Source organism: Chanos chanos, chromosome 3, assembly GCF_902362185.1.
Source record: "Chanos chanos chromosome 3, fChaCha1.1, whole genome shotgun sequence".
Lineage (NCBI taxonomy): Eukaryota > Metazoa > Chordata > Actinopteri > Gonorynchiformes > Chanidae > Chanos > Chanos chanos.
In genome coordinates, this window is record NC_044497.1 from 51,111,524 (window position 1) to 51,136,707 (window position 25,184).

Below are 25,184 nucleotides of genomic sequence, written 5' to 3' on the forward strand. Positions count from 1 at the left end.
TGTTCAGGGCCTAAGTCGTTCAGGATTCAAGTCTTTCCAATGTGCACTTGGACAAAATCATTCAAATCTCCATCAGATTCCTCCACTGCAGTGTGATGGATGCTTAAGATAAATGATAATCTCAGACCATGGAAAAAAAAAAAACCCTCAGCAATTAGTGCTAAATCCAAATGTGAAGTTGTGGTTGAGCCACCATCAGAGAGCAATGACACAGATGCTGAGTTCTGCCTTGAGGTTAAAGGTAATTTTACAAAGGGTGGAGTCAGTATCTCTGAGTGGGCAGGGTCTTATTAGCAAAAGTGAGAGGAGACTCATCAACAGTCTTTGAAGTGATTGGAAGGGGGGGGGGGGGGGGGCAGTGTCTGCAGTTGTTTAGGGTTTGTGGGTGGGGGTACATAAAAGACAAAACAACTATTGCTAACAGGAAGATCTAATGGACGGCGTATTGTGTAAGTTGAGTAGGGATATGAACGGGCATGTTACAATAGGGACCAGATGAGTTCCTGAATCACAGCCAACATCATCTCGCTGCGTTGTCCTAAAGTGAACCGACGGTTGCACAACATCCTTGGACAGCGTTTTTCTTCCAGAAATGAATATTCAAAATGAAAAGGGTTTTATGATCATGTCAATTTTACAAGAAAACAAAACAAACAACAACAACAACAACAACAAAAACAGACACAGTTTGCCCCCTAGTGTTTGTGTTTATCCTGTAAAAGAAAGTCTTGTCCTCTCTAAAGTAAGAGACCCAAATGCAAAATTCTCTGTACACATGCACACACACCTCTCACAATGCCAAGGTCGTGATTCTGCTCTGATCTCTTATCTTGTATATGGTAGCAATGGCTGACTTAAATCACTACAAATCTTGTCTCTCAGTCTTGCAGACACAAAAGAGAATGAAGTCATGGGCTCCACCCCCTCCAGACAGGCTAGATTGTGTATTGGGAAGTGTCTGCCTTTGACAATGGGAAGATGGGTCGCTTGATCCCATCAGTCCTGGTGCCCTGGTAGGAGAGGGCTTTTAGGAGAACCGGCACTTAGCAGTCAGTTACAGTCAGCAGGCATAGTGGAGGAAGGGAGCCCGCAGATCTGTGATCTGAGATGTGTCCTCCGCAGGCAAGCCATCCTGGCTGCTCTGATCTCCTAACAGGGTTGTCTGGGGCTCAAGCACCCTGTCTGGAACCCATACACATGCTAAACGCTCAGATAGAGAGGCCATGGAGCAACGTTCACACAGATTCAGTACATCCTCTCAGCTATTCAGCCAACACTGCAAATACAGCTCAATCTGTCATCTATTAGAAAACTATTCTCTACCTGAAAGCTACCAAACAGAAAAATTCTAAACAGCTGCGTTATCTGTAGTGTGATTTTATTTATTTATTTGTTTATTTAAAAATGAATAATCATCTGTAAAAAATGCTTGATACGTTGCCAAACATGGTTGTTTATCTCTTTTTTTTTAGGTAAAATGACAGAAACAGTGTACAGACGTATGTATATATATTAATATATAATGTACAACTTACAATTTACAATTTGGTATTTAGCAGACGCTTTTAGCCAAAAGCGACTTAGAATGAGTGCAACAGTATAATGTGAGTGATTCAAATGCTTAGAAGAAAAATGTCGTTCACTACACTTGCAATCTCTATTAAAAGGCTGACTTCCCCTCATTTGTATGGATTATCTCATTTGCAAAGAGAAGTGCCTGTTTGCATGAACTGTGTGACTATAGCCTTCCACAGGATGTGTGTGACCACAGCCTTTATACCTCAGAATGAAACTGTTACTGCGGGAGATTTTATCTCTGATGAGCCATTGCATCTCTGCTCTCGCACCACCCTTTGGAATCCCACCCCCCTTAAAAACAACAACAACAACAACAACAAACAAACAAAAAGTGAAACAAACAAGTAAAAAAAAAAAACCCTCCAAAAGCAGACAGCTTCACAACACAGTCATTTGTGTAACACGCACAGTATGTGTAAAAAGAGCTCGTATTTTAAACCTTGCCCAACTACCCTTTCTGAATAGTGAGCTGTAGCAGGCTCTTATCCTGATGTGCCTGACTTTCAGAGGTGTAAGGTAGGTATTACTCTTTGCTTCCTGTGTGTTCCTCTCTACGACTTCCTTGAATTGCAGAGTTGCTTGAGGGCTAATTCTGCAGATAATCTATCTGACAAATATATATAAAAAAAAACCAGACATAATGGTGACTCTGTTCTGCAAGCTAGAGAGGCAGACAAGAATGGGGTAGAATGAATCAAAGGAGAGATATTTTTCATGAAAAATTCAGTGACAAGATATGAGGAAGACGAAACCAGATTTTGCATACATTGGAGTATTCTAGAAACAGGGAGATTTTATCTGAAGCAGAAAGGAGTAAAGAATGAATAAAGAAGCATGTTCTTACAAAGACGAGCTGGTATATCAACCACATCAGGCACACTCATTTCAAGGGTCACAAACACATCCTAACAAATGATCCTAGCAAACAGGTTACATATACGTACCCCTAAAATCATAAAACCGCGCACCTTCAACACACACACAAATTAGGATCTATGCACAAAACACCCAAAAGCAGAAGCAAGAAAACATGTTTGAATAAACTGATAGATGGATCCCTGCTCCCTCTCCACACACACACACACACACACTTTATTTTTAACTTTGCATCCCTCTGTGTCTCCCAAGGTTAAAATGAACTGTTTTATGTATTTTCACAATAGTTTTTCCAATGAAAGAGGTGTTGCGTTACATGGTCCTGCCATGTACTGACCCCTTTGTGACTGCATTCCCATTCTGTCTCTGTCAGGACTTCTTTACACCATAGTGTGGCTAATTAGCCTGCATGCTCAAACAGCTACAGCAAATTAACCCACAGGACATGAAAGGAGGGCATGAAAGTTGGTTCTATGCGACTTTTTTTTTTTCTCTGTATATTTCATTTTGAGGTTCTTACCAGGCATAGCTCATACAGAGGCTAACATGTATAGACATCACACTCCCACTAATGTCAATCAAAACATAGGGCAAGAATTTACTTTGTGCCTGCAGTGCTAGACTCAGGCACGTGAATTATATCTGCCGAGAGAACACACGCAATGGTATTCCACATTTGACAAACAGCGGGTCTTGGTGGTTGGGGGGGGTGCAAAAATGACCATTTTATCCTGAGAGAACAATACTTCCTTAAACTACCATTCTTATTAGAGCTCACATCATTCCAAAACATTTGTCATGACTTCAGATGAAAGGAGAGGGAGGGCACACCGACCACAAGTGGAGACAGAGTGCAGTATACATGACTTGCAGATTTATAGGTGAAGAGTGGGAGGGAATGTACTTTGTGGAAGCATAGGGGTTCACCTTGTGTTTTGCTATACAACAGCACACGACAGGACGTACGCAATTCTACTGCCCTTGGAAACCTCCAAGTTATTAAAGGTTTGGGAAGGAAACTGTACCCTCTGCTGGCAAACACTGAAATAGCAATCACATCTTCACTGATATCAGTTAGGAGCCAACTTGTGTATGGCAAATTCACTGATACAACTAATGATGTATTCATGCCAGAATATCACGCACAAGCGAATTTCAGTGTAGTGACGTAATTACACATTTACATGTGAAAGCAACGTCTTCTTCACAGCCATGATTGTCATTGTGGGAGTCTGATGCACAGGGACATGGAGTACCACACAAAGACTTTTGCTCAGTCAACAGATGGCAGTGTTGCTGGGATTAAAAACAGCCATCTAACCATTAGCACGGTTTTGGGCGAATTACACTACCTACCAACACTACCTATGCCAATGTATTTTCAGAGCACTTTTAAGTTTTCCAAAAGCATGTATGCATTGAAATGACTTTAATTAGTTAAACTGCTTTAAAACATTGTGCTCGGTGAATTACATATGTTCACTAGAAAAAGCACTGGATCCAGAGCAGCAGTGCAGCACTCTCAGAGGAGCTCTCCTTAAAATTATGGCTGAACCACAAAGTTTACATGCTTCGGATAATGACTTGCACCTCTTAATTTGTGGAGTTTTGAATTAAACCTTTCTCCTTCGCTGGGGTCGTTACAATGTCAGAGCAAATTTGTTTTCAGCTAAGTGTGGAACTTACCAATTTATTGTTTGATAAAAGAGTCATCTAGCCAGGCTCAAATAAAGCCCTGCAAAACTGTCTTACGATGTCTTTTTCTGAACCTCCCTAAACACACCTGTCCTTCTCAAGCCACAGAAATTGAGCTGCAGCTAATCGTGGTCTTGGCCACTTGCCATAGCCCGACGTGCTCCGTCTAGCAGACACTCACTTGCTGGGAGAGGCCGCTAGAGGAACTGCTGCAACGCTACGGGATAGCCGCCAGAACGGACCCGCTGACCTTTCTTTGTTTGCCCTCTGCATAAGCTTACACAGCGATGCTCTGTGTCTGCTGAAATCACCGAATTAATGCAGTGAAGAAAGAAGGAGGATTGACAAACGCGAAAAGAGAAAAAAAAAGGGATTACACAAAAATGGTGGTCACTTTATTTGCTGTGTCAGAGTGAGGTGCATCCAACACAAGTTACTTTCAAATCTAGAGTGGGCTGTGCTTCCTGGTGAATGTGGATGTGTGTTTTAGGAGGGTAGTTACAGACAGGGCAGTGTATTTACTTTCATTCATTTTGAGAGTCTCAAATGGTGATGAGGGAAACCGTCCGGAGAGTGCTTTATTGGTCCTTGGACCAATGAGTAGCCCTTTCCCATGCTGGAATAGACTGCAGGTAGGAACATGAATGAAGGGAGAAAGCTGTCAGTCTCTGCATCATTTCCTGTCGCCTCACTTCTTCACCTTGCCCTGGGCTGCCACAGCTTCCATGGCCTTGCGTACTGTCTCCTCATCCCCAAGGAACTGCATGGGTTTGATGGGCTTCAGGTCCTTGTCCAGCTCGTAGACAATAGGAATGCCAGTGGGCAGGTTCAGCTCCATGATAGCTGCATCAGACATGCCTGCAGGAGCACACGGTCATAGGAAAGTTATAAAACCGGAAAGATGCAGACAGACACCATGATTATGTAGCCCACACCCCTCATATAAAGTGTTCAGGCAGTCAGAGACCTCCTGCTCTGTTCCTTATTAGAGGAATGACACAGCATTTCAGTTTTAATAGCTGTGTAGTTCACTGAGTGCATTGTCTTGACACATTTCATTTGGTGGTAGAAATGAAACGGGACGAGAGGAACCACCAGTTCGACCTGTCTTAAGTTCTATTTTGTATCGTGTCGTTACTTAATCTTTACGAGCTGTGTCGAAGAGGTGATACTTAGACTTGACCTTTCCGGTAGTTCTCTAACATTTTAATCCTAGAGTACAACTGTTTGACTCAGTCTGGTGACCGCGTGGAGAATGCAGAACCTTTTTACATAAAGGTCGTGTCTGTAACGGGAACCTCACCCGTGGCCTTTCCCTCTGTACATAAGAGGGGCCTATAAATAGATATACTGTCATCTGGGAATAGCAGCTTGTGGTTGGACAGATCTTATGTGTCTAAACGTCCACTCAGTCTCCTGGACCAGCTGGTTTAGCTAAAGCTCTGAGGTGATGTCGAAAACCTTATCTTTATGAATATCTAATCTGTGAGTTTGCTGTGTCACAGATAACACCAAATTAGTTTTTTTTTTCATCACATCACCCCATCTTGATTTGATATTTCATATTTTGGCTTCTCTGAGGCAATGAACAACCTCTAGCTGGTGATACTCACTCTCCAAGTGCTTCACGATGCCACGGAGACTGTTGCCATGGGCTGCAATGATGACGTTTTTACCAGCCTTGATCTCTGGGGCAATGACATCATTCCAGAAGGGTAGGGCTCTAGCAATCGTGTCTTTCAGACTCTCACAAGTAGGCAGCTCCCCTGGCTTAAGACCCTTGTAGCGGCGAGACTAGAGGATGCAAGATCGTCATCATTATCGCTGCCATAGCTCCACATATATCGTACTTACGCTAACTTACTTACGCTAACTTACTTACGCTAACTTACTTACGCTAACTTACTTATTCTAACTTACTAATGCTAACTTACTACTGCTAAGATAACAAAGAGACACGTCTCCAAGCACATTCGGGAATTATTTTTTAACAACATCACCGTTCTATTAAAAGCATTAAATACAGTGTTTCTGTTCATTTTACGTTTGTGTGAATATCCGCTCATTGATTTTTCACCAATGCCGTCCCTCTCTTACCTCACTGATGATCTTATGGAAAGCGTGGTCCTTATCCATGGGAGGAGGGGGGATGTCGAAAGAGCGCCGCCAAATCTTCACCTGCTCCTCTCCGTGCTTGGCTGCCGTCTCTGCCTTGTTCAAGCCGGTCAGGCCACCGTAGTGGCGCTCGTTCAGACGCCAGGTACGGATCACGGGCAGCCACATCTGGTCTGTGCCCTCCATGATTGTCCACAAGGTCTTGATGGCACGCTTCAGCACTGAGGTGTAGCATACATCAAACTTCATGCCAGCTTCTTTGATGGCATGGGCTCCGCGTTTGGCCTCTTCAAGGCCTTTCTCACTGAGGTCAGCGTCGAACCAGCCGCAGAAGCGGTTCTCCTGGTTCCATGAACTCTCCCCGTGACGCACGATAACCAGACGGTGAGCAGCAGCCATATTTTACACAGTTAAGGTTGTTTTTTTTTTTTTAAGAGAAATCCCTTTCCAAACCCCACCAGACACAGCCCTCCCCTATGGTATGCACACACACTTTCTGACCGACTGTGGGCTCTGAGTGCCTAAGCCACGCTCTTTTTATAGCCTACTGGAATGTGAGTGTGCATGTATGCCAAATAATGTGTCCTCGGAACCAATCAAAACTTTTCAGTCGCAGACTGGCGGCAGGGCTCGGCCAGTTAGGCCGGGCCTTTTTCGAGCAGACCCCGTACTCCCCGGCTTGGAAGGGCAGAGGTCAAGGATAGAGTTAAAATAGCAACATGACTTTTAAACTGAGAGCCGTGGAATAAAAGTGTAAATATCAGAGTTAGTACCGAAGGTCTCAGAATGTCTTAGTCAAGAAAATTCAACAGTGCAGCAAAGTAACCAATCTCAGTACAGTACTATTTACTACAAATGGATTTAACCTTGGTCAGTACACCAACTGTATGCTTCTACCTTGATATGAGTATAATGTCCAGCCAACCACTAAGGCTTGCTTTGCTTTAAATTGACTTAGGGTCATGGTCATATATTGCAGAGGTCAGCAGAGGTCTATTATAAGAGACATACACTGTATCAGCCTCATCTCAAGTGTATAATTACACCCAAGTTCCACAATCTTTTTTACAGTGCACATCCCCTGTCACGTTATCTCCAGACAGTAAAACAGAGCTGAATATAAATCTATTATCTTTTACATACACCCAAGGTTAGGTGACAGAGGAATTGAAAATAGGCAAATGCTGTAAACAACACCAGGTTAAATGTGACACCAGATCTGTATTTAATTCCAACTTCAATATGGCAGGGAAATAGATGCATGACTGGTCTAATATACATTATACAAAGTTCTAAAGTGATGTTTAGTATACGAAAAGATGATCCTCTTGAGTTTGCGTCGGTTCATGTGTAGGTCTTAAGATTTAAATTCTTCTACCAAAAATATGAAAAATGGCCTTGGAAAAAAAAAAGGTTACATCAGATTTGAATGGAGTTTGGGCTTGTTGCCAACAAAGCAATTAATGCAATTCAAAGATGAAACACAAAGAAAAACATATCTCACAAAAGCCTTAGAGACGGTATTAGCCTGAAAAGGTAGGCATGGAAGGATTGAGGACAGTGACTGTTGAGGGGCGGAGCCAAGGATGTCATGACAACACAGCCAACAGTACTCAAAGACTCAAAAGATTACGCCAAACTCTCCTCACACAGTTCATACAGAATATACATTTTTGTTGTGTGAAAAGAGCAGAGGATTGCCTGAGTCAAGCAGGGTTAATGGTGCATTGCCTTGTGTCGTAAATGTGCAGAGTCACTGTGGAGAACCTCTCTCTACAGTGTCATTCAACACTAAGAGACAGCATCAGCAGTGTTCTCTCCTCACTGACTCTCCCTAATCAGGATTTTCACATATTTGGCTGAATCATGACAGCCTGGAGCAGACAGTTTAAATAAAGTGTTCAAAAACATTATAGGTCTGTCTTTTTGATCTGATTATTTAGTGAACTGTTTCCAAATTCTCCTCTTTGGTCAGACGATATTTTTGATATAAATGAGACACTGTCTGATTCCCTTCACCACATGATTTGATTGATTTATTGTTTTTTTTTTCTTTTTTAATTTATTTACTGACAAGATATTCATATCTGAAGCATTCTTATTTTCAAGTAAGCAAGTAATCTTATCATTTCACTAATATGGTGTATGATAAGATTATGCATTATGTTTTAAAATAGCAGGCTACTGTCAAATATCATAAACAATGGACAATCACTAATGCTATCAACAAAACCATTAAAAACAATAATAAAAACAGTTGACTGAATCTCAGTGAATCTTTCCTTCTGTGTATATATGGTCACACAATAGATAAATGTTTGGTGACAAAATATCATAACAGAATTGTAGTAGTATTATTAAGGAGTGTCATTTAATCCATTCAGTTTTTCAGTGGTCAAAAAGAGAATAACAAGGTAATAACAAACCATAGTCGACTATTTTTACACTAAACATACAAAATATTTTTTCCTCAGTCTGCTGGTTACATCAATTTCCTCCCCTGATTCTGAATCCATCATAATTTCTGTTCACAGTGAAATGTCTGAATGTTAGAATAGCACCTTCAACCCAAAATGTGGCTTACAATTGTGCATTACCCATTTTGACCAGTAGAGGCAGTGTTGTACTATTATGAAGGCAAAGGGCAGAATAGTCTCTCTCTCTCTCTCTCTCTCTCTCTCTCTCTCTCTCTCTCTCTCTGTCTCTCTCTCTCTCTCTCTCTGTATGTGTCAGTAATAACTGCATAACAAACCAAATGAAATGAAATTGAAATTATACCTCAGTATGCAATTTTTTCTTGCAGCATCTTAGTTCATAGTCTCTTCAAAGCTGTGTGTCAACGTTACCTTGAATGACCTTGGAGAAGGTCAAAACTAAGCAGGATACAGCCATAGAATGAGGCTCTGAAAAGCTAAAACATCATCCTCTTCACACTCTCTCTCTCTCACACACACACACACACGCACACACACACACACACACACTTACAGCAACTCTCTCCGTCTCTCCCTTTCTCCCACTTTCTCTTTGAGGCTATTGATACTGCATAGTCAGATTTTAGAAAACCACTTGCGTCAGAGCTCTCCTTTCTGGCTATAAAAGCAGAGGGTACTGCAGCAGCAGCAGCAGATCAGTTTTTAGCTGGCTGCCTGCAAGAGGAACAGAGAGACAGAGCAGCCTGCTCCTGGAACCATGAGTTTCGACCCTTACTTCTCCTCTTCCTATAAGAGGTGGTATGTGGAGAGCAGCCCCCGGGTAACCTCACGGGGCCGATCCCATACCATGTACCCCAGCCACTCCTCCCCGATCTCCGCTGTGGCGACTCGTCTGCATTATGCGTCTCCAGGCCGGATGAGCGGCCCAGTCCGCTCCGTGGAGATGGACCTCACTCAGGCTGCCCAGGTGAGCTCTGAATTCAGGGCAGTTCGCACCCAGGAGAAAGCCCAGCTGCAGGAGCTGAATGACCGATTTGCTGGTTTCATTGAGCGCGTGCACGAGCTGGAACAACAGAACCGGGCTTTGGAGGCTGAGCTGTTGCTGCTGAGGCAGAGGCATGGAGAACCATCCCGCCTTCGGGGACTGTATGAGCAGGAGGTCCGCTCCCTGAGGGCTGCTGTTGAGGAGGCGAGGCTGGAGAAACAAGCTGCCCTCAGCCAGAAAGAACACATGGAAGAGGCTTTGAGGACACTGCAGGGCCATTACGAAGAGGAAGTATTGGCTCGTGAGGAGGCAGAGGGAAGGCTTCTCGACGGCCGTAAGGAGGCAGATGAAATCGCCCTGTCCCGGGTGGAGCTTGAGAAGAAGGTGGAGACGTTGCTAGAAGAATTGGCCTTCCTCAAGAAGATCCATGAGGGGGAGATCTCAGAGCTGCAGGCCCAGATCCAGTACGGCGCACAGCTCGCTGTGGAGACGGAGTCCGCCAAACCAGACCTGTCCAGTGCCTTGCGAGACATCCGAGCCCAGTATGAGAGACTCGCGGCCCGGAACATGCAAGCCGCTGAGGAGTGGTTCCGTGGAAAAGTGGGGCATCTGACAGAAAGCGTGGCCCAGCACAGCGACGCGGTGAAGAACTCAAAAGACGAGGTTCTAGAGTACCGCCGTCAACTTCAGGCCCGCATTCTGGAGATTGATGCCTGCCGAGGTCTAAACGAGTCCCTTGAGAAGCAGCTGAGAGACATGGAAGAGAAGCAGAGTGCTGAGGTTGCAGCCATGCAGGTCAGTGCTTGGACCAAATCATAAGAGAAAATCAGTGAGGACAAGTTATTATTTCATTTGTTAGACCTTGAAGATTATGTACAATACAGTGACAAAGATCCTTGCACTTTTATTGCATATATACAATTGTAACTCATTTCTGATTGATTGATGCAAGAATGATGAAATGGCACTTAAGCTGGTTAGATACTTAGAGCTCATTTGTAGTTTGTCCATTAACCAAATTTATCTAACTTCTTTTTCCCTGCCTCTGCAGGAAACTATTAGCCAGTTGGAGGATGAACTTGGAGCAACCAAGAGCGAGATGGCACGATATTTAAAAGAGTACCAAGACCTCCTTAATGTCAAGATGGCTCTTGACATTGAAATTGCTGCATACAGGTAAGCAGGAGGACAGGAAAAGTGAATATTAGTACCTTGGTATGTCATTCTGTGACCTAATTTTGATACCTTTTCTCCGTAGGAAACTCCTTGAGGGGGAGGAGTCTCGTTTCAACGTAGGTGTGTCATTGGGCGTGCCCAGTGCTTACTCTCATGGCTTGCCCGGTGCTACTACCTTTGCCCGCCCCATGTTTCCTCTACAGCCTGGCCTGAGCTCTGCTGCCCCCTATCTGCTCAGCTCTCGTCTGATCAGCACAACCTTCTTAGCGGATGAAATCATCACCGCTGGCCAAGAACAGCAAGTTGAGGCTAGTCCAGCAGAGGAGGAAAAAGAAGAGAAGGTAGAAGAAGAGGAAAAGGAGGAGCAGAAAGAGGAGGAAGAGAAAGAAGAGGAGAAAGAGGAAGAAAAGGAGGAAGAAGAGGAGGAAGAAAAAGAAGCACAGGAGGGTGAAGAAGGTTAGCTGCACCTCTGCTTTGGTGTTAGTCTTTACCATCTCTTTGGGTGGCAGCCAACATTTTCACGGATATATTATTTAAACGATCATGCATTCACCGTAATGTTCGATTTGTTTATTTGTTTGTTTGTTTGCAACAGGTGGTGAGGAAGAGGAAGAAAAGGAGGTTGGAGCCGAAGCTGAGGAGGAGAAAGAGGGAGAGGAGGAAGAGGGTAAAGAAGGTGCAGAGGAGGATGCAGACAAAGAAGGAGTGGAGAAAGAGGGTGAGGACAAGGAGGGAGAGGAGGAAGCAGTTGCAGAGAAAGAGGGAGAGGAGGAAGCAGGGGAGAAAGATGAAATAAAGGGGGAGGAGCAAGCAGAAACTGAAACAGATACAGTTAAAGATAAGGAGGATACTGAGCCAGCCAAAGTCAAAGGCAAGGCAGAGACACCAGAGACAGAAAAAGAGGCAGAGACAGAAAAAGACAAGGTAGAACCTGATACAAAAGGAAAAGACAAGGCAGAACCTGAGACGAAGGAAAAGGAGAAAGCAGAAGCTAAGCCAGAAAAAGAAAAAGCAGAACCCGAGACAGAAAAAGACAAGGCAGAACCTGAAGCAAAGGACAAAGTCAAGGCAGAAGCAGAGACAAAGGAAAAAGAGAAAGCAAAACCCGAGACAGATACAGAGAAAGCAGAACCTGAAGCAAAGGACTCAGCCAAGGTGGAACCTGAGAAAAAAGAAAAAGATAAAGCAGAACCTGAGAAAAAGGAAAAAGACAAGGTGAAACAGGAGACAGTTCAGGGCAAAGACAAAGATAAAGATAAAGTGGAAACTGAGACAGTCAAAGGCAAAGACAAAGGTGAGGAGTCCAAAACTGTGGAGAAGGAAAGCACTAAAAAAGAAACAAAGAAAGATGACACAGAAAAACCTAAAGGAAAAAAGTAATGAAGTAATGAATTCCAAACAGTCGAAAACCTGGATGCTGTCCCTGATTCCTCTTATGTCTCTTTAGCCTGTGTGCTAAAAATCTAGGAGCTCAATCCAATTTGCAATGCAATTAAGTTTGAAAGCACATATAGCTACAATTGCTTTTGAAACTGAATAAGCTATTCTGATTGTGTAACGTTAATGTATGTATGCCGGAGTGCCTGTAAACCAGGGTGTGATTTTTGGGGTGATGCTGCCAATTATCTGGGCATGTGAGACAAAAAGGTGTGTAACTATATCACAAATGCAATAAAAGATGCCGCTGTCAGAGCAAAGAGGCTTCTTGATTCATTGGCTGTTCTGTGTTAAGAACACATACTGCATTGGTAATATTATATAATCTAAATCTCTTGGAATGTCCTATTGATAGCTTTCGTGTGGGCTTTGTAAAAAAAAAGACAAAAATCAGAGGATGTGGTAGCTTATCACTGGCTTATCATAAAGCATTATAAAGTATTAAAGTGGCTTCAGTTTGTTATCTTCTCACTGTATCATACAGCTAGTTTAAAGTATAATTCAGGTTTGGGATTTTTTTTTTTTTTGGCCAAATACATCTCAAAAATGTTCTTAAATAATGGGAAATCAGAAATTATCCATCAATTATGTTGTGTCTGCTGTGATACACATAAAAGTAGCAGCGCTATCTATGATGATACATAATAAAAACCCACTACTATGACAACGTGGAATAAGTACATGTCACACATTATGTGATCTGCTTAATCTGAGCTAACAGATGTAGTAAAACAAATATTTCAGTACTTAACTTCCCTATGGCTTTTCTTTAAGGTTTTCGTAGTACAGATGATTTAAATAGCATTTTCTTAGCGGACAGTAAGACAGATTGACATAGAGGTAACGTTATGTAGGTCACATCGTGGAGACAGACAAGTTATGACAATGACTAACACTGTTCTGGCTGCTCATTTCTAGTTTCCTCTTTGTTAATTATTTATCTAACTGTTGGGCTTCAGCGTTCTCGTGCAGTAAGGGCTGAACTTGACCAGGGGAGCTGAACTGGTTCAAACATTGGTAAACAACCCTTGCGTTAGCAGTGTTTGCAAGCACAAATGCTTATAAAACGATAAATATAAAAATATGTGTAAAAAATGTAAATGCATAAATGAAAACATAAGAATATGATGGTTAATTGCACAACAACAGCAAAGAACTACAGTTTAAAATGGACTGTCCAGGTGGTATGAGAAAAGATAAAACATTTTAGGAGATGTGCTTAAAACACTAAAAGCATTACAGTACTTTGTATATGGGTAATTCTTCAACTATGGTCCATTTTGGTCAGGACAATTTTAGCATTTAGCATATAATACATATTTCACTTTAATATTAAGAGGAAATCATAATTTCCTGTCGTGGAAATGACTGTTGTGGAAATGACATTTTGTCATTTTTTCTTTTAAAATTTCATGATATGTTATCCTGTTAATGTCAGTTTTAGAGTTAGCATTAAATATACACAAAATACACAATATTAAATGAAACTGGTCCATATGAGCTGTTTGGAAATGACACCCAATACACACATTCTCAGTTTAACTCATATTTACCTTGATTTTTCCTCTTTTTGTTAACCCCTATGGAGGTCACTCTTTTCTCCAGCCATGTGTTCCCCTGTTGAGTGGCTGTTGCTATGGTTACTGAGTATACAAAACCTAAAACACGATCCCAGAATTCTATTTTGTACAGTGTGGTGGAATTTTTTTATGAAAAATACAAGAAAATGTGAAGAAATATTACAATACATAAAATATTTAATTAAAATAGACATCAGTGTCTAATTTGTATTTGAACTCAACATTATTTCAATATTAAATTCAAAATAAAGCAGGATTGAAGGTTCAAAGTTTGGCTTAGGGACAAAGTGGAAACCATACATAAATGGCCTCTTACTATATAGTAAAATTAATGACAGATATTATGGAATTTCTTCCTACGACAGCTGAAAAGACTCCATGTCAGCACACACATCCTGGTTCAGTTCTACAGGGCTACATCATGGAGAGCATCCTGACTTCATCTATCACGGTCTGGTACGACTCTTCATCAGCCCGCTCCAAGGCCAAACTACAAAGCGTCGTACGCACGGCTCAGAGGGTCGTCTGATGCCACCTGCCCTCCATCAAGGACCTACACAGCTCCAGAGCTGGGAAACATGCATGGAAGATTGTGGCTGATCCCTCCCACCCAGCCCACAGCCTGTTCGTAAGACTCCCCTCCGGACGGCGGTACAGGTCTATCAAGACCAAAACCACACGACACCAAAACAGCTTCTACCCCAAGGCGGTAGCTCTCCTCAACACCTCCTGAACTCTTGCACTGTTTGTTGTATATGTACTTATGTGGAACCACTGTGCCTTCAGTATTGACTTCGCATACCCATTACCACCTTCTGTGCCTCTGTATCAATCACTAAAACCACATACCATTGACCTACTTGAATCCCACATATCATTTACCATCTAGCATTTATCTGCTCATTACACGACGCGCTATCCTGGTGTTGTCTGTTGAATTGTATTTTGTATTGTGTATTGTGTATTGTGTATTGCAGACTGCAGATTGTACATTGTACTGTATATTGTGTTGTTGTGTCTATAGAACTTATATTGCTGGTCCTGCATCGTGCATTGTGTTGTATATTGGACGCCCTGTATCCACTGTTGTATTGCACACTGTATCGTATTTATTGTGTATTTATTGTGTATTTTGTGTGCTGCATGGAGAACACCAAGAAAAATTCCTCGTACATGTACCATGGCAAATAAAGGTGATTCTGATTCTGATTTATTTTTTATAAGTTCCTCTTGGTGTAAAGTAAGTGCGACAAAAATAAAAATGTAGAAAAGTTTTTTTTGTTTTTGTTATTTCTTCCAGGGACACAAAAATGACCATAGTTGAAGAATCACCCATTGTCCGTCAACTCCTGTAGCTTATGACTCATAACCAGTGTTGCGATCTAGCAGATAGTGAACTGTGACGCCTTCAGAGACTGCAATGCAGGGATCCCCATTCCCAAATGCAACCAAACTGAAACACAGCTCAGCATGTATTTGCATATGAAAGAAGTGTTTAACCAGGAGAATTCATGAAGGCGGGCGCGACTTGTCACTTCTAGGCACCACCCTGCTTCGGCGCAGGCTTCGAAGGGTCCCGGGAGACGACGCGGTGGCGTATACAGGGCGCATCAAACCTCTAAGCTAATTTTAATTTTTTGACTGTGGATTCCCGATTTCACCTCGCAGTACATATTATTTTATGCTTCATGACAACACATAATCCAAAGTAAGGTACAAGAGGGATAAACGTTGAATAGTACAGAGTGGGAAATTTCAGGATAAACATACAAATTAAGAGTTTACAAACACTACAGCTTTGCAACTAATACAATAATCGACTTTGCATGGGAAAGCACCGCGGTCTAAAAGAAGGTAATTCAGTTTTCATTTCTATTTTTATGAATCAGACGGAGTCGGAGTAGGTCACGTGAGGACATCGGAAGGACGGATATGTTCGTCAGCGCTCTCTCCATCCATACACTCCCTGCATACAGCGGAAAGAGAAAATCAGCATATGTCACGTTAGAGTAACAGAGATGAAGAAACAACCCATACGCATGTATGATACATGAGTGGGCGCTGGACTGTTAGAGAACAAATATCTTCGTTTCTCAAGAGTTTTCTGAAAAGTCTGTGCGTTAAATTAATCACGATTATCTCCTAATGACACGAGATTTGCTTGTTAACTGAGGTCTGATCTCACCTGCTGAAAAAGAACATTAAGGGCATTAACTACTGAAAGTTATAATGCAGATAACATCTTTCTGATATTGGCAGGATCATAATCGCGTGGCATAGAGTTATGTTATAAACATGCTCCCGATAAAAGGTCCATTCTTATGCTGGTACAGTAGCGGCTGTCTGTACCCAAATCTCGATTTTAGTCAACAACCTTAGAAATGGCAAAGCTGACGTCAGTTCAGAGAAAAAGGTCATTCGCTACCAGATGTTGTAAAATACATCTAACTTTGGGATACCATTTACAAGGCAGCAGTGTGTGGATTTTTACCGAAGTGTACATTTTTACTTGGTTTTATACACAGTATGTTTTCAATTGTAGTGAAAGTGATATAGCCTATTCAAAAGAATTTTTTTTCCTTAGATATTATTTCAACAATTCTGTGACACTTTAGTTGACTTTATTCATACACACTAGGCAGAGTGTCGAGCACACAAGATAAATTACGTGTGTCCTCAGAAGCATGACTGTATACATTATTATGTAATGTATGACATACTGAATTGTTCATGACGTAAATGTCTTACATTAATTACTGACAAGGAAAGGATGCTATGAGGATGCTGATGTCATCATGGACAGTATTATTACAAGTGTGTTAGTTTTCTAACTAACATAAGCATGTTATGGCAGAAATTATGTCAGATTAGAGCAATGCTCATGTCAGAAAAGGTGTTACATCAATTTATGGATGCATAATATGCAACACAACCACATATTTGGATGTCTTACACTATACTGCATGCAAACCAAACAGAATAAACAATAAGAAGAAACAAGACACATCAACACTGCATTTTTTTTAGTATGACCTTTATTGAGCAAATGCTGCTGAGAAATTTTTCATGATGAATAAAGACATGGGTTTGCAAACAGTAGCACCTCATTAATGTTAAGTATTTAAATTCAAGTCCATCCTATGCATACAAGAATGTATGTGTGCGCATATGCAGATTTATTTTCAATTGCACTCATAAGGTAAACATATTTAACAACGGTAAAAAGCATGTTTAAGGCTAGAAGTTTCTTAATTGCTGTTACGTACTGAATGTGTATGATCATGGACTCTTCGCTCCATTGTAACACTCTTTTATCATTGTATTGTACTGTGTTATTATTGGTTTTTGTGTTTTTGTTTTGTTTTTTTTGTTTTTTTTTTTGTTTTGGCTCAGTCAGGGTCCTTGCTTTTAAATAAGTAAGGCTAATTCACTGGAACGTATTTCTCCATTCCTCACAGTTGATCTTCCCACCCAACTCTCTTTCTTAACGGAAATAAAATATCGTTGAACTTCACATACATTTCTCCCATTCACATTTACTTGAATGTTTTGGACATCATGTATTCTGCTCGCACAGACACGCTGATTGTTTTTCTACATCAAAGAGTGGAGAGCATGCTCCCCCCTGAGCTGACATGCAGATGCCCCAATCCCACTAACCACCCCCACCCCCATATCGCAGAAAGAAATAAAGAAAGGAAGAAAGAGAGATTTGAATCCCACAGATAATCACCGCATCTGCAGCAAAACCCAGTTAAAGCTGTCACTCAACATGCATTTAGAATTTTAGCTCATCATATCTTATGGCTTCTCTCTATGCATTTTTTTTTTTATTTAATCTTGAGATTGGTTAATGTAATAACACCTTTTGCTAGCTTTATGGTTTCTTCATTATGTTAGTTTCTGTGTTGATTGCTTACTATGTGTTCTCCTCCATACTTCCTTCATCTACTGGTTAGAGTGTATCTAATCTGTTTTAGTGACCTGTTTCACAGCCTAAGTGGACTGTTTCTCTGCTTTTTTGGTGGTCTTCTCTTGGACAACCTCCTCCCCCTCCTTCCGTGTCTCGGTGACGGTTACGGACTTGGTGACAAGTTTAGCACCATCCTCTCCTGTGGTTATGGTCTCCACAGTTTTAGTGATGATAACCTTTTCACCTAGACTTTCTTTGGTGGGACTTTCATCCACTCCGTTGGAGATGACCTCATCAGACTTTTTCTTCTCATCAGCTTTTACGTCAGCATCCTTCTTTTCCGCCTTTTTTTCCTCGGCATCTTTCTCAGCTTTTTTCTCGGGCGCCGCCTTTGGGGCGTCTGTCTTGACGTCCTCAGCTTTGGGGGCCTCTGGTTTTGAGGCCTCTTTCTTTGGAGCTTTGGCCTCGGATGTGTCCGTCTTGGGACTCTCACTCTTTGGGGATTCGCTCTTTGGAGATTCGCTCTTTGGAGATCCCTCATCCTTCTTCACATCACCTTTTGGGGCCTCGGTCTTTTGAGGTTCGGCCTTAGGTGTCTCCTTTTTGGGGCTCTCGCTCTTTGGAGATTCACTCTTTGGGGATTCTTTCTTTGGGGTCTCTGACTTTGGAGCCTCAGTCTTGGACACAGGAGCTTCATCTTTCTCTTCCTTTTCTTTCTTCTCAACTTTTTCGGTCTCTTCTTTGCCTTTCTTATCTTCGTCTTTTTGCTCTGCCTTTTCTTCCACCTCTTGAGATGCTTTGGCATCAGCCTCATCTTTAGATTCCTCTGCTGGTTTCTCTTCCTCTTCTCCAGCAGCCTCTTTTTCGCCTGCCTTCTCTTTCTCTGGGGAAGCCTTAGACTCTGGTGTCTTGGCGCTCAAGGCAGTTTCCTCCACGTCCTCCTTCTGACCCTCTTCCTCCTCCTCCGCTCCTTCCTCTCCTCCTTCGGCTTCTTCTCCCTTTTCACCTTCTTCACCCCCTTCCTCCTCACCTTCTTCCTCAGCTTTTTCTCCTTCCTCTTCACCCTTTCCCTCCTCTTCCTCTTCAGCTCCCTCTTTCTCACCCTCTTCCTCTTCTTCTCCAGGTGCTGCAGAGCTCACTTTGGCTTGGGTTGCAGCAACAACCTCTTCTTCTTCTTCTTCTTTACCTTCTTCCTCACCTTCCTCTTTCTCTTCCTCCTGCTCACCCTCTTCTTCTTCCTCTCCTTTTTCTTCTTCTTCTTCTCCTTCATCTTTTTTCTCTGCTGCCAACTCCTCTGCCATCTCAGCTAGAGCTTCATCCAACTCAGCCTTCTCATCCTCCACTCTGGTCTCCTCAATAATCTCCTCCACAAATTTGTGCTGCACTTTCAGCTTGGTGGGTTCAATTTTAACTTTGGGGCCTTTAGTGACAGGCTGGCGGTAAGGGAAAGTGCTAAAGTGGGTCTCCTCTCCTTCAAGAAGTTTCCTAAATGAACAGCAGTAATGAGATAATTAGTATAGCTGCATAAATCAAAGAAGCAAGGTAAATGGTGAGTAGAACTAAAAAGTACACATTATGTCAATTGAGGCCCCTGAGAAGTTTTTTTCTTTTTTTTTTAAATCTGTATTCTGTTTTATTAGTATTGTATTATGAATATGGTTCATAACAACAAATGGTAGGACTTAGTCCTTGTGCATGCATTTGAATACTGCTAGAATCTTATCTTGAATTGGATTGTATTTGTACTTTACCTGTATGCTGCAATCTCTATATCCAGTGCCATCTTGACATTTAGGAGGTCTTGGTACTCACGAAGGTATCGCGCCATCTCCCATTTTGTACTCTTAAGTTCGTTTTCCAGCTGATGGATGGTCTCCTGGAGAGCAGAGAAATAAAGTTGTGGCCTCTCAGATCTTGTTTAAAAAACAAGAATAATAGAGAAAACAATAGAGGGAAAGCTCTGGAATTCTGAGATTATATTTTGTTGAAAACCTTTCTTTCTTATGTCCTTAATTTATGCGCATTTATTTATTTGTTTGTTTGTTTGTTTGTTTATTTTTGTTTCTGTTTGCATTACAGCTTTTACATAATTCTCAAATCTGACAATTCTGTTGCAGCCTACGCTGCTCACAGAGTGGTGGCACCCAAGGGCAGGCTGCAGACGCTCCTCAAGCATGCATCCTAGTGGACTGTATCGGGTGATTCCAGGACACAGCCAATGAGTCTGAAGTGCTGGTACTCTGACTCAGCATTAGGAAAAGAGACAGTCTCGCGTCATTTTCTTTCCTTAACACCTTACGTTCCGCTCAGACTTTACGTGTACTGTAAAATGGAATCGCCTACGCAGAATCACACGGACGGCTCTTGAAAATTCTCTCTCGCATGCTTGCAATATCCTAATCGCTTATAAAAACTCTGTGGAAACTGTTATTATAAATAAACATAGAAACGACATCGGAATTCTGTTCCTTAAAATAGGCTCTACATCTGAAGTTTCTTTGCTTGCACGAGTGTGAGCGAGCATGAAATTAGCATGAAATATCCTGCACGAAATATACATATATCATTATTATATGCTCAAAAATACTGCTTATGAAGTAGACTACGAATCGTTTTAGCCCACGCATAATCCTGGATGAGTATGATTTGAACAGTAATATTGCATTTGAGTGATAATGACACTTTAAATAGCCTATGACGGTGTATGTTTTAGTTTGCATTCTTTTCGCCGTCTATTCTTTGATAGGTTTATGTGACAGTAGCATATCTGGAATTAGTGCAGCAACTGGATAATGCATTAATCCTTCTTAATTATATATTTACGAACTACAGAATCATATATAGGAAATGAGCGTGTATTCTCAAACAGAATACATGGCTTAACTGGAAAAACGGTACTTTAGTATCTTTAGCATAAAAGTGCTGTTCTATTTACCTGGAGGCTGGCAAGGTCGCTGCTGTGACGATCCTCTATGTCGCTCAGCTGTCTTTCCAGCGATTCTTTGGTGCCTCGGACAGATTCTAATTCAATGGTTTTAGACTGCAGCTGTCGGCGGTAGTCTGAAATCTCATCTCTAGCTGATTTAATGGCATCTTTATTTTGCTCTGCAGCCTCTGTCAGTTTAGCATACCGACACATGAACCAGTCTTCGACTTGTTGAAGATTTTGGGTGGAGTGACCCTCAAGTTGTGAGCGAATCTCTCGGAGTGCTTCAGTGATGTTGGTCTTCTGGTAATCCCTTCTCTCTACGGTGACCTGGGATGCCTGCACCTGAGCTAGCAGATCGTTCACTTCCTCTTCGTGGTTGTTTCGGATGAAGGCAATTTCATCCTGAAGGGACTGAACTTTTTTCTCCAACTCTGCCTTAACCAGTGTTGAATCAGCCATGTCCTTCTTCAGAGCACGGATTATAGCTTCTGTTTCTTCTCTGATTCGAGCTTCCTCATCGAAGCGGTCCCTAAGTCGTTGGATGTCTTCCTCGATGTGATCCGTATCTAGCTGGATCTGGGATTTCTCGTGGTTGATCTGCTCCAGCATAGAGCGAAGCTCCTGTAGTTCTTGGTCGTAAAGTTCGCCCAATTGAGACTGCGACACCTGCTTCTGCCGCAGTGCCTGGATCTCCGCCTCGATCTGCTTGTTCTGTTGCTCCAGAAAGTGTACCTTGTCAATGTATCCGGCGAAACGATCATTGAGACCCTGGAGTTGCTCTTTCTCGTTAGAGCGCTTGTAGTCTCCATTTAGAACGGAGGACTGGCTGAAGTCAACACTGTCGGCGGAGCTCAGCACTGTAGAGCTATATGCCCTTGCAACGGGTACGTTGACGGTCCTCTTGTAGCCGGCGGAAAGAGAAGAGCCAGGGCTCGTTCGGGACCAAGTCTGAGAGCGAAAACCGCTGGAAGGGGTACCGCTGGTGCGGCTGTAACTAGTCCGGGTGTCCATTCCTCTCCGGAAGGGGCTCCCTATAGGGTCTACAGCGTAACTCATCAGGGAAAGGTGTGAGCGTGCAGATGGAGGGGACAATGTGAAGTGGAGACGTGCAGTGTATGTGTGCTCAGGAATGGAGCGTTTGACTCGTTGGAGAGCTGGTTTGCCGTCTTTATATATTGGAGGCGCTATTGCGAAAAAGCATGAGCTTATTTTGACTGGTCAATTGATCCACCGAAGTGGGAGGGTCCCGTTTGTTATCCGTAGACTCTCTTTATCAGAGGTCCAGCATCCCGGTCAAACAGAACATGTGGGTTGAAGTTGGGAGGTAAGAATATACAAAAAAAGTAGCGATCAAAGCATAGAGTAGACAGACTCGCAAAGGTATTCTTAGACGTAAAAAGAAAAGAAAAGAAAAGAAAAGAAAAAAAACCCATAAAAATTTCAGTCTGTCGCTGAGTCATTGCTCATGAGTTTGAACTGTATTAAACGAACAACATTTTGGATTGGTCACACACACACACACACACACACACACACACACACTCACACACAGACACACACACACACACGCATCAGAAGGCCATGGACATTAGTGAGCTGTGCGTAGAAACAGGATTCTGGCACCGTCAGAACCATGGAGAGCTTCACTGCTGTTCTGCTTAGGTGTTAGACGTTAGGACCACGGACAGCGACACGGTCAGCAAGTGAAAAACACGGCACTAAACGAACATATTTTATTCGCTTATACATCAGACTTTCTTCATTATTCAGAATCATTTGCCCAATTCTATGAACGCATTACATGGTTATGTTCAAATCAGACGACCACTTTTCCGACCATAAAACCATTTTGAAAAATATTTCTGAACACAGAGGAGGCATAAGTTGTGATGACCAAAAACACGTCAACTGTCTCCATCTTCACTGGTTGTATGATATGTAATTACGCTCTTTAGATTAGGATTCTAATCTTGGCCGTGGAGCAGCTCAGTGATTCATTTCTTTATAAGCTGCTAATGAATCTGTGCAGTGAATGATGAATCTGTCTTGCATCCGTAATGAAGATATAGTATATTTGTATACTAGAGGAGTAGAGTGCAGGAAAAAGAGCTGAAGGATTCTAAAACTCCTGGGTTACAATAGATATTCAGAATGAATGTGAAGTCTAGATAAGCAAATGATTTCAAATGATACTGATGATATTGTAATCCGTTTGTGGTTCATAACTGAGAAACTGTCTTAGATCTTATATATATATATATATATATATATATATATATATATATATATATATATATATATATATATATAGATAATATTGGGAACTCCTGTACTTTAGAATTTCTCTTATTCTTAGTTAGTTGATCTTATAAAAAATAATGTGACCATGTTCACCGTTGAACTCTATTTTGAGTTTCTTTGCAGACAGGCAGATGCATATAGCTGAATTTGCACACATTTTCACATTCAAGAGATACATTTCTAGGTCTTCAATATTCAGACATAATAAGTTTTTTTTTTTTTTATCTCTCTGTCGCAGGAGGCTATTTATTAGGTTCAGCTGGGCACATTAAAAACTCAATTTTGTGTCTCGAGAAACTAGATATTATCTGTAACATTCAAAAACGCTGCCAGTTGTCTGACTTATTGATCTTTCTTCTTGTACTGCAGTGTGATGTCATTGCAAACTCACTGAATGCAGCTGCAGCAAGTACTGCAACCAGTGGCCTACTTTACATTTTTGGAAGTGAAGGCATAGATTAAAAAAAAAAAAAAAACCCAGAAACATTTAAGGCATTTTTGTTCTGTAGCAATTGAGCTGTTTGTCTCACATTTATTAAATTGTAAAAAACAGTTTACGTGATTGAAATGTTTAGCTTCCAGCCATGCCATCACCATTACGAAAAAGAAAAAAGAAAAAAAAAGACAATTCGATTATCCTGCTTTGAGGGATTAAATTAGTAATTTCTCATTCGTCACTGGACTGACTCTGAAGTATCAGTTATTGCATTTCCATGTCTGGCCTCAGAGGACCGTGCCTAATGTATTAACACACACGGCTAGTCTTAAAGCTGTGGTCTAGGGGCTGGTCGTGCACAGTCACAGCACAGTGTCTGAACCTATCGACACGCTCCACGCGCCCCTCTGTGGCTGCTTGAGCTGCTCGCGCCGGCCTTTTTAAACGAGCAAATCGCCTCGGCAGAACAAAAGTTCAGACGCTCATCCATTACTCAAGGTGATTTTTTTGGATGCAGAAGAGGGAATGGGGGTTGGGGTGGAGGGAGTGGTTTTACTTTAAATTCAGTTCAGGCCCGGTGTACGCTGCAGACAACCCGGAGCTATTTCAGATGGCACTGCAGCAGAGAATCACATTCACTCATGCCCAGCCCACTCAGTCTCCACAGTTTCACCAGTCAGGACATGTGTTACTATTATAAACCACACACTCTCTCAGCATTTTGGGGTGGTGAACATATGGAACCTAATGAAGTCTGACGGAAATGTACACAGGCGCAGAGAACAGTCAAAAGGCAAAAATGAAGAAGCTACAAGGAGGAGTCAGGGATCAATATATACATATGTATATAAAATCCGCATAGAAATACAGAATAACAATTCATTTCCTATCACTAATATGCCTGTGTTCAACACAGGCAGTCCCCGTACTTTGTTTAAGCTTTCGGATAGAGAGAGAGAGAGAGAGAGAGAGACAGAGTCCGAGCTTTGCACATCCATACTACAGTAGTGGTGTGTGGCTCTAGCCAGACTGGGAGCATTCTGAGGCTAGAGACCAGATGAGGATACATGAACTCAGCACATTGACAAGGATGAGGGACCATGTGAGGACAGAGCGTAACGATCCATGATCTGGCCGGCGTCCAAGACCTACTTACACACATCTCCTGCATGTGTATACACACAGTCGGTCGATGAGGTGAAGAGCTGGAAAGGTTGATACAATGTGTTTACTCCCAATTTCTCTTTTCACAGGCCTCATTATATATATATAAAAATGCCAACGTGTCTGTTACCAAAGCAGGTTTGTGTTTGTGTGTGTGTGTGTGTGTGTTAATTTGTTCAGACAGACACACTGAGATGTGTGTTGTGAGATAAAGGCTGAAGACCTTTGCTAGGCTGGAGGACAGACCAGGTATGATTGGCTAAAAAGGTACCTAGACATAAACAAACAGCCATAAATAACTTGTCCTGAAATGTCACATCACCTCACCACATCTCTCTCTCTCTTTCTCTCTCTCTCTCTCTCTCTCTCTCTCTCTCTCTCTCTCTCCGTCTCTGTCTCTCTCACTGTCTCTGTCTCTGTCTCTCTCCGTCTCTGTCATTCTCTCTCTCTCTCTTTCTCTCTCTCTCTGTCTCTCTCTGTCTCTGTCTCTGTCTGTCTCTCTCTGACCCCTGTAACGATGACATAGTGGGCTGCAGTTGACACATAAGCTCTGAGAGCCAAACA

General features: G+C 42.1%; 3 protein-coding genes across 3 annotated transcripts; 1 reads left to right on the forward strand and 2 right to left on the reverse strand.

The window, feature by feature from the left end:
- Nucleotides 1-4,711: 4,711 nt before the first annotated feature.
- Nucleotides 4,712-6,663, reverse strand: pgam2 (phosphoglycerate mutase 2 (muscle)). Its single transcript, XM_030769261.1, has 3 exons — nt 6,247-6,663; nt 5,763-5,943; nt 4,712-5,007 (listed from the first exon to the last, which is right to left on the reverse strand). Exons 1-3 carry the CDS (start codon nt 6,661-6,663, stop codon nt 4,838-4,840), a joined length of 768 nt encoding a protein of 255 aa, XP_030625121.1. The 3' UTR covers nt 4,712-4,837.
- Nucleotides 6,664-9,456: 2,793 nt separating this feature from the next.
- On the forward strand, nt 9,457-12,240 carry nefla (neurofilament light chain a). Its single transcript, XM_030768931.1, has 6 exons — nt 9,457-10,479; nt 10,736-10,860; nt 10,943-11,316; nt 11,456-11,724; nt 11,827-12,075; nt 12,133-12,240. The coding sequence occupies exons 1-6, from the start codon at nt 9,457-9,459 to the stop codon at nt 12,238-12,240; spliced, it is 2,148 nt and encodes a 715-aa protein (XP_030624791.1).
- Nucleotides 12,241-16,974: 4,734 nt separating this feature from the next.
- Nucleotides 16,975-21,835, reverse strand: nefma (neurofilament medium chain a). Its single transcript, XM_030769281.1, has 3 exons — nt 20,726-21,835; nt 19,542-19,666; nt 16,975-19,275 (listed from the first exon to the last, which is right to left on the reverse strand). Exons 1-3 carry the CDS (start codon nt 21,773-21,775, stop codon nt 17,874-17,876), a joined length of 2,577 nt encoding a protein of 858 aa, XP_030625141.1. The 5' UTR covers nt 21,776-21,835; the 3' UTR covers nt 16,975-17,873.
- Nucleotides 21,836-25,184: the final 3,349 nt, after the last annotated feature.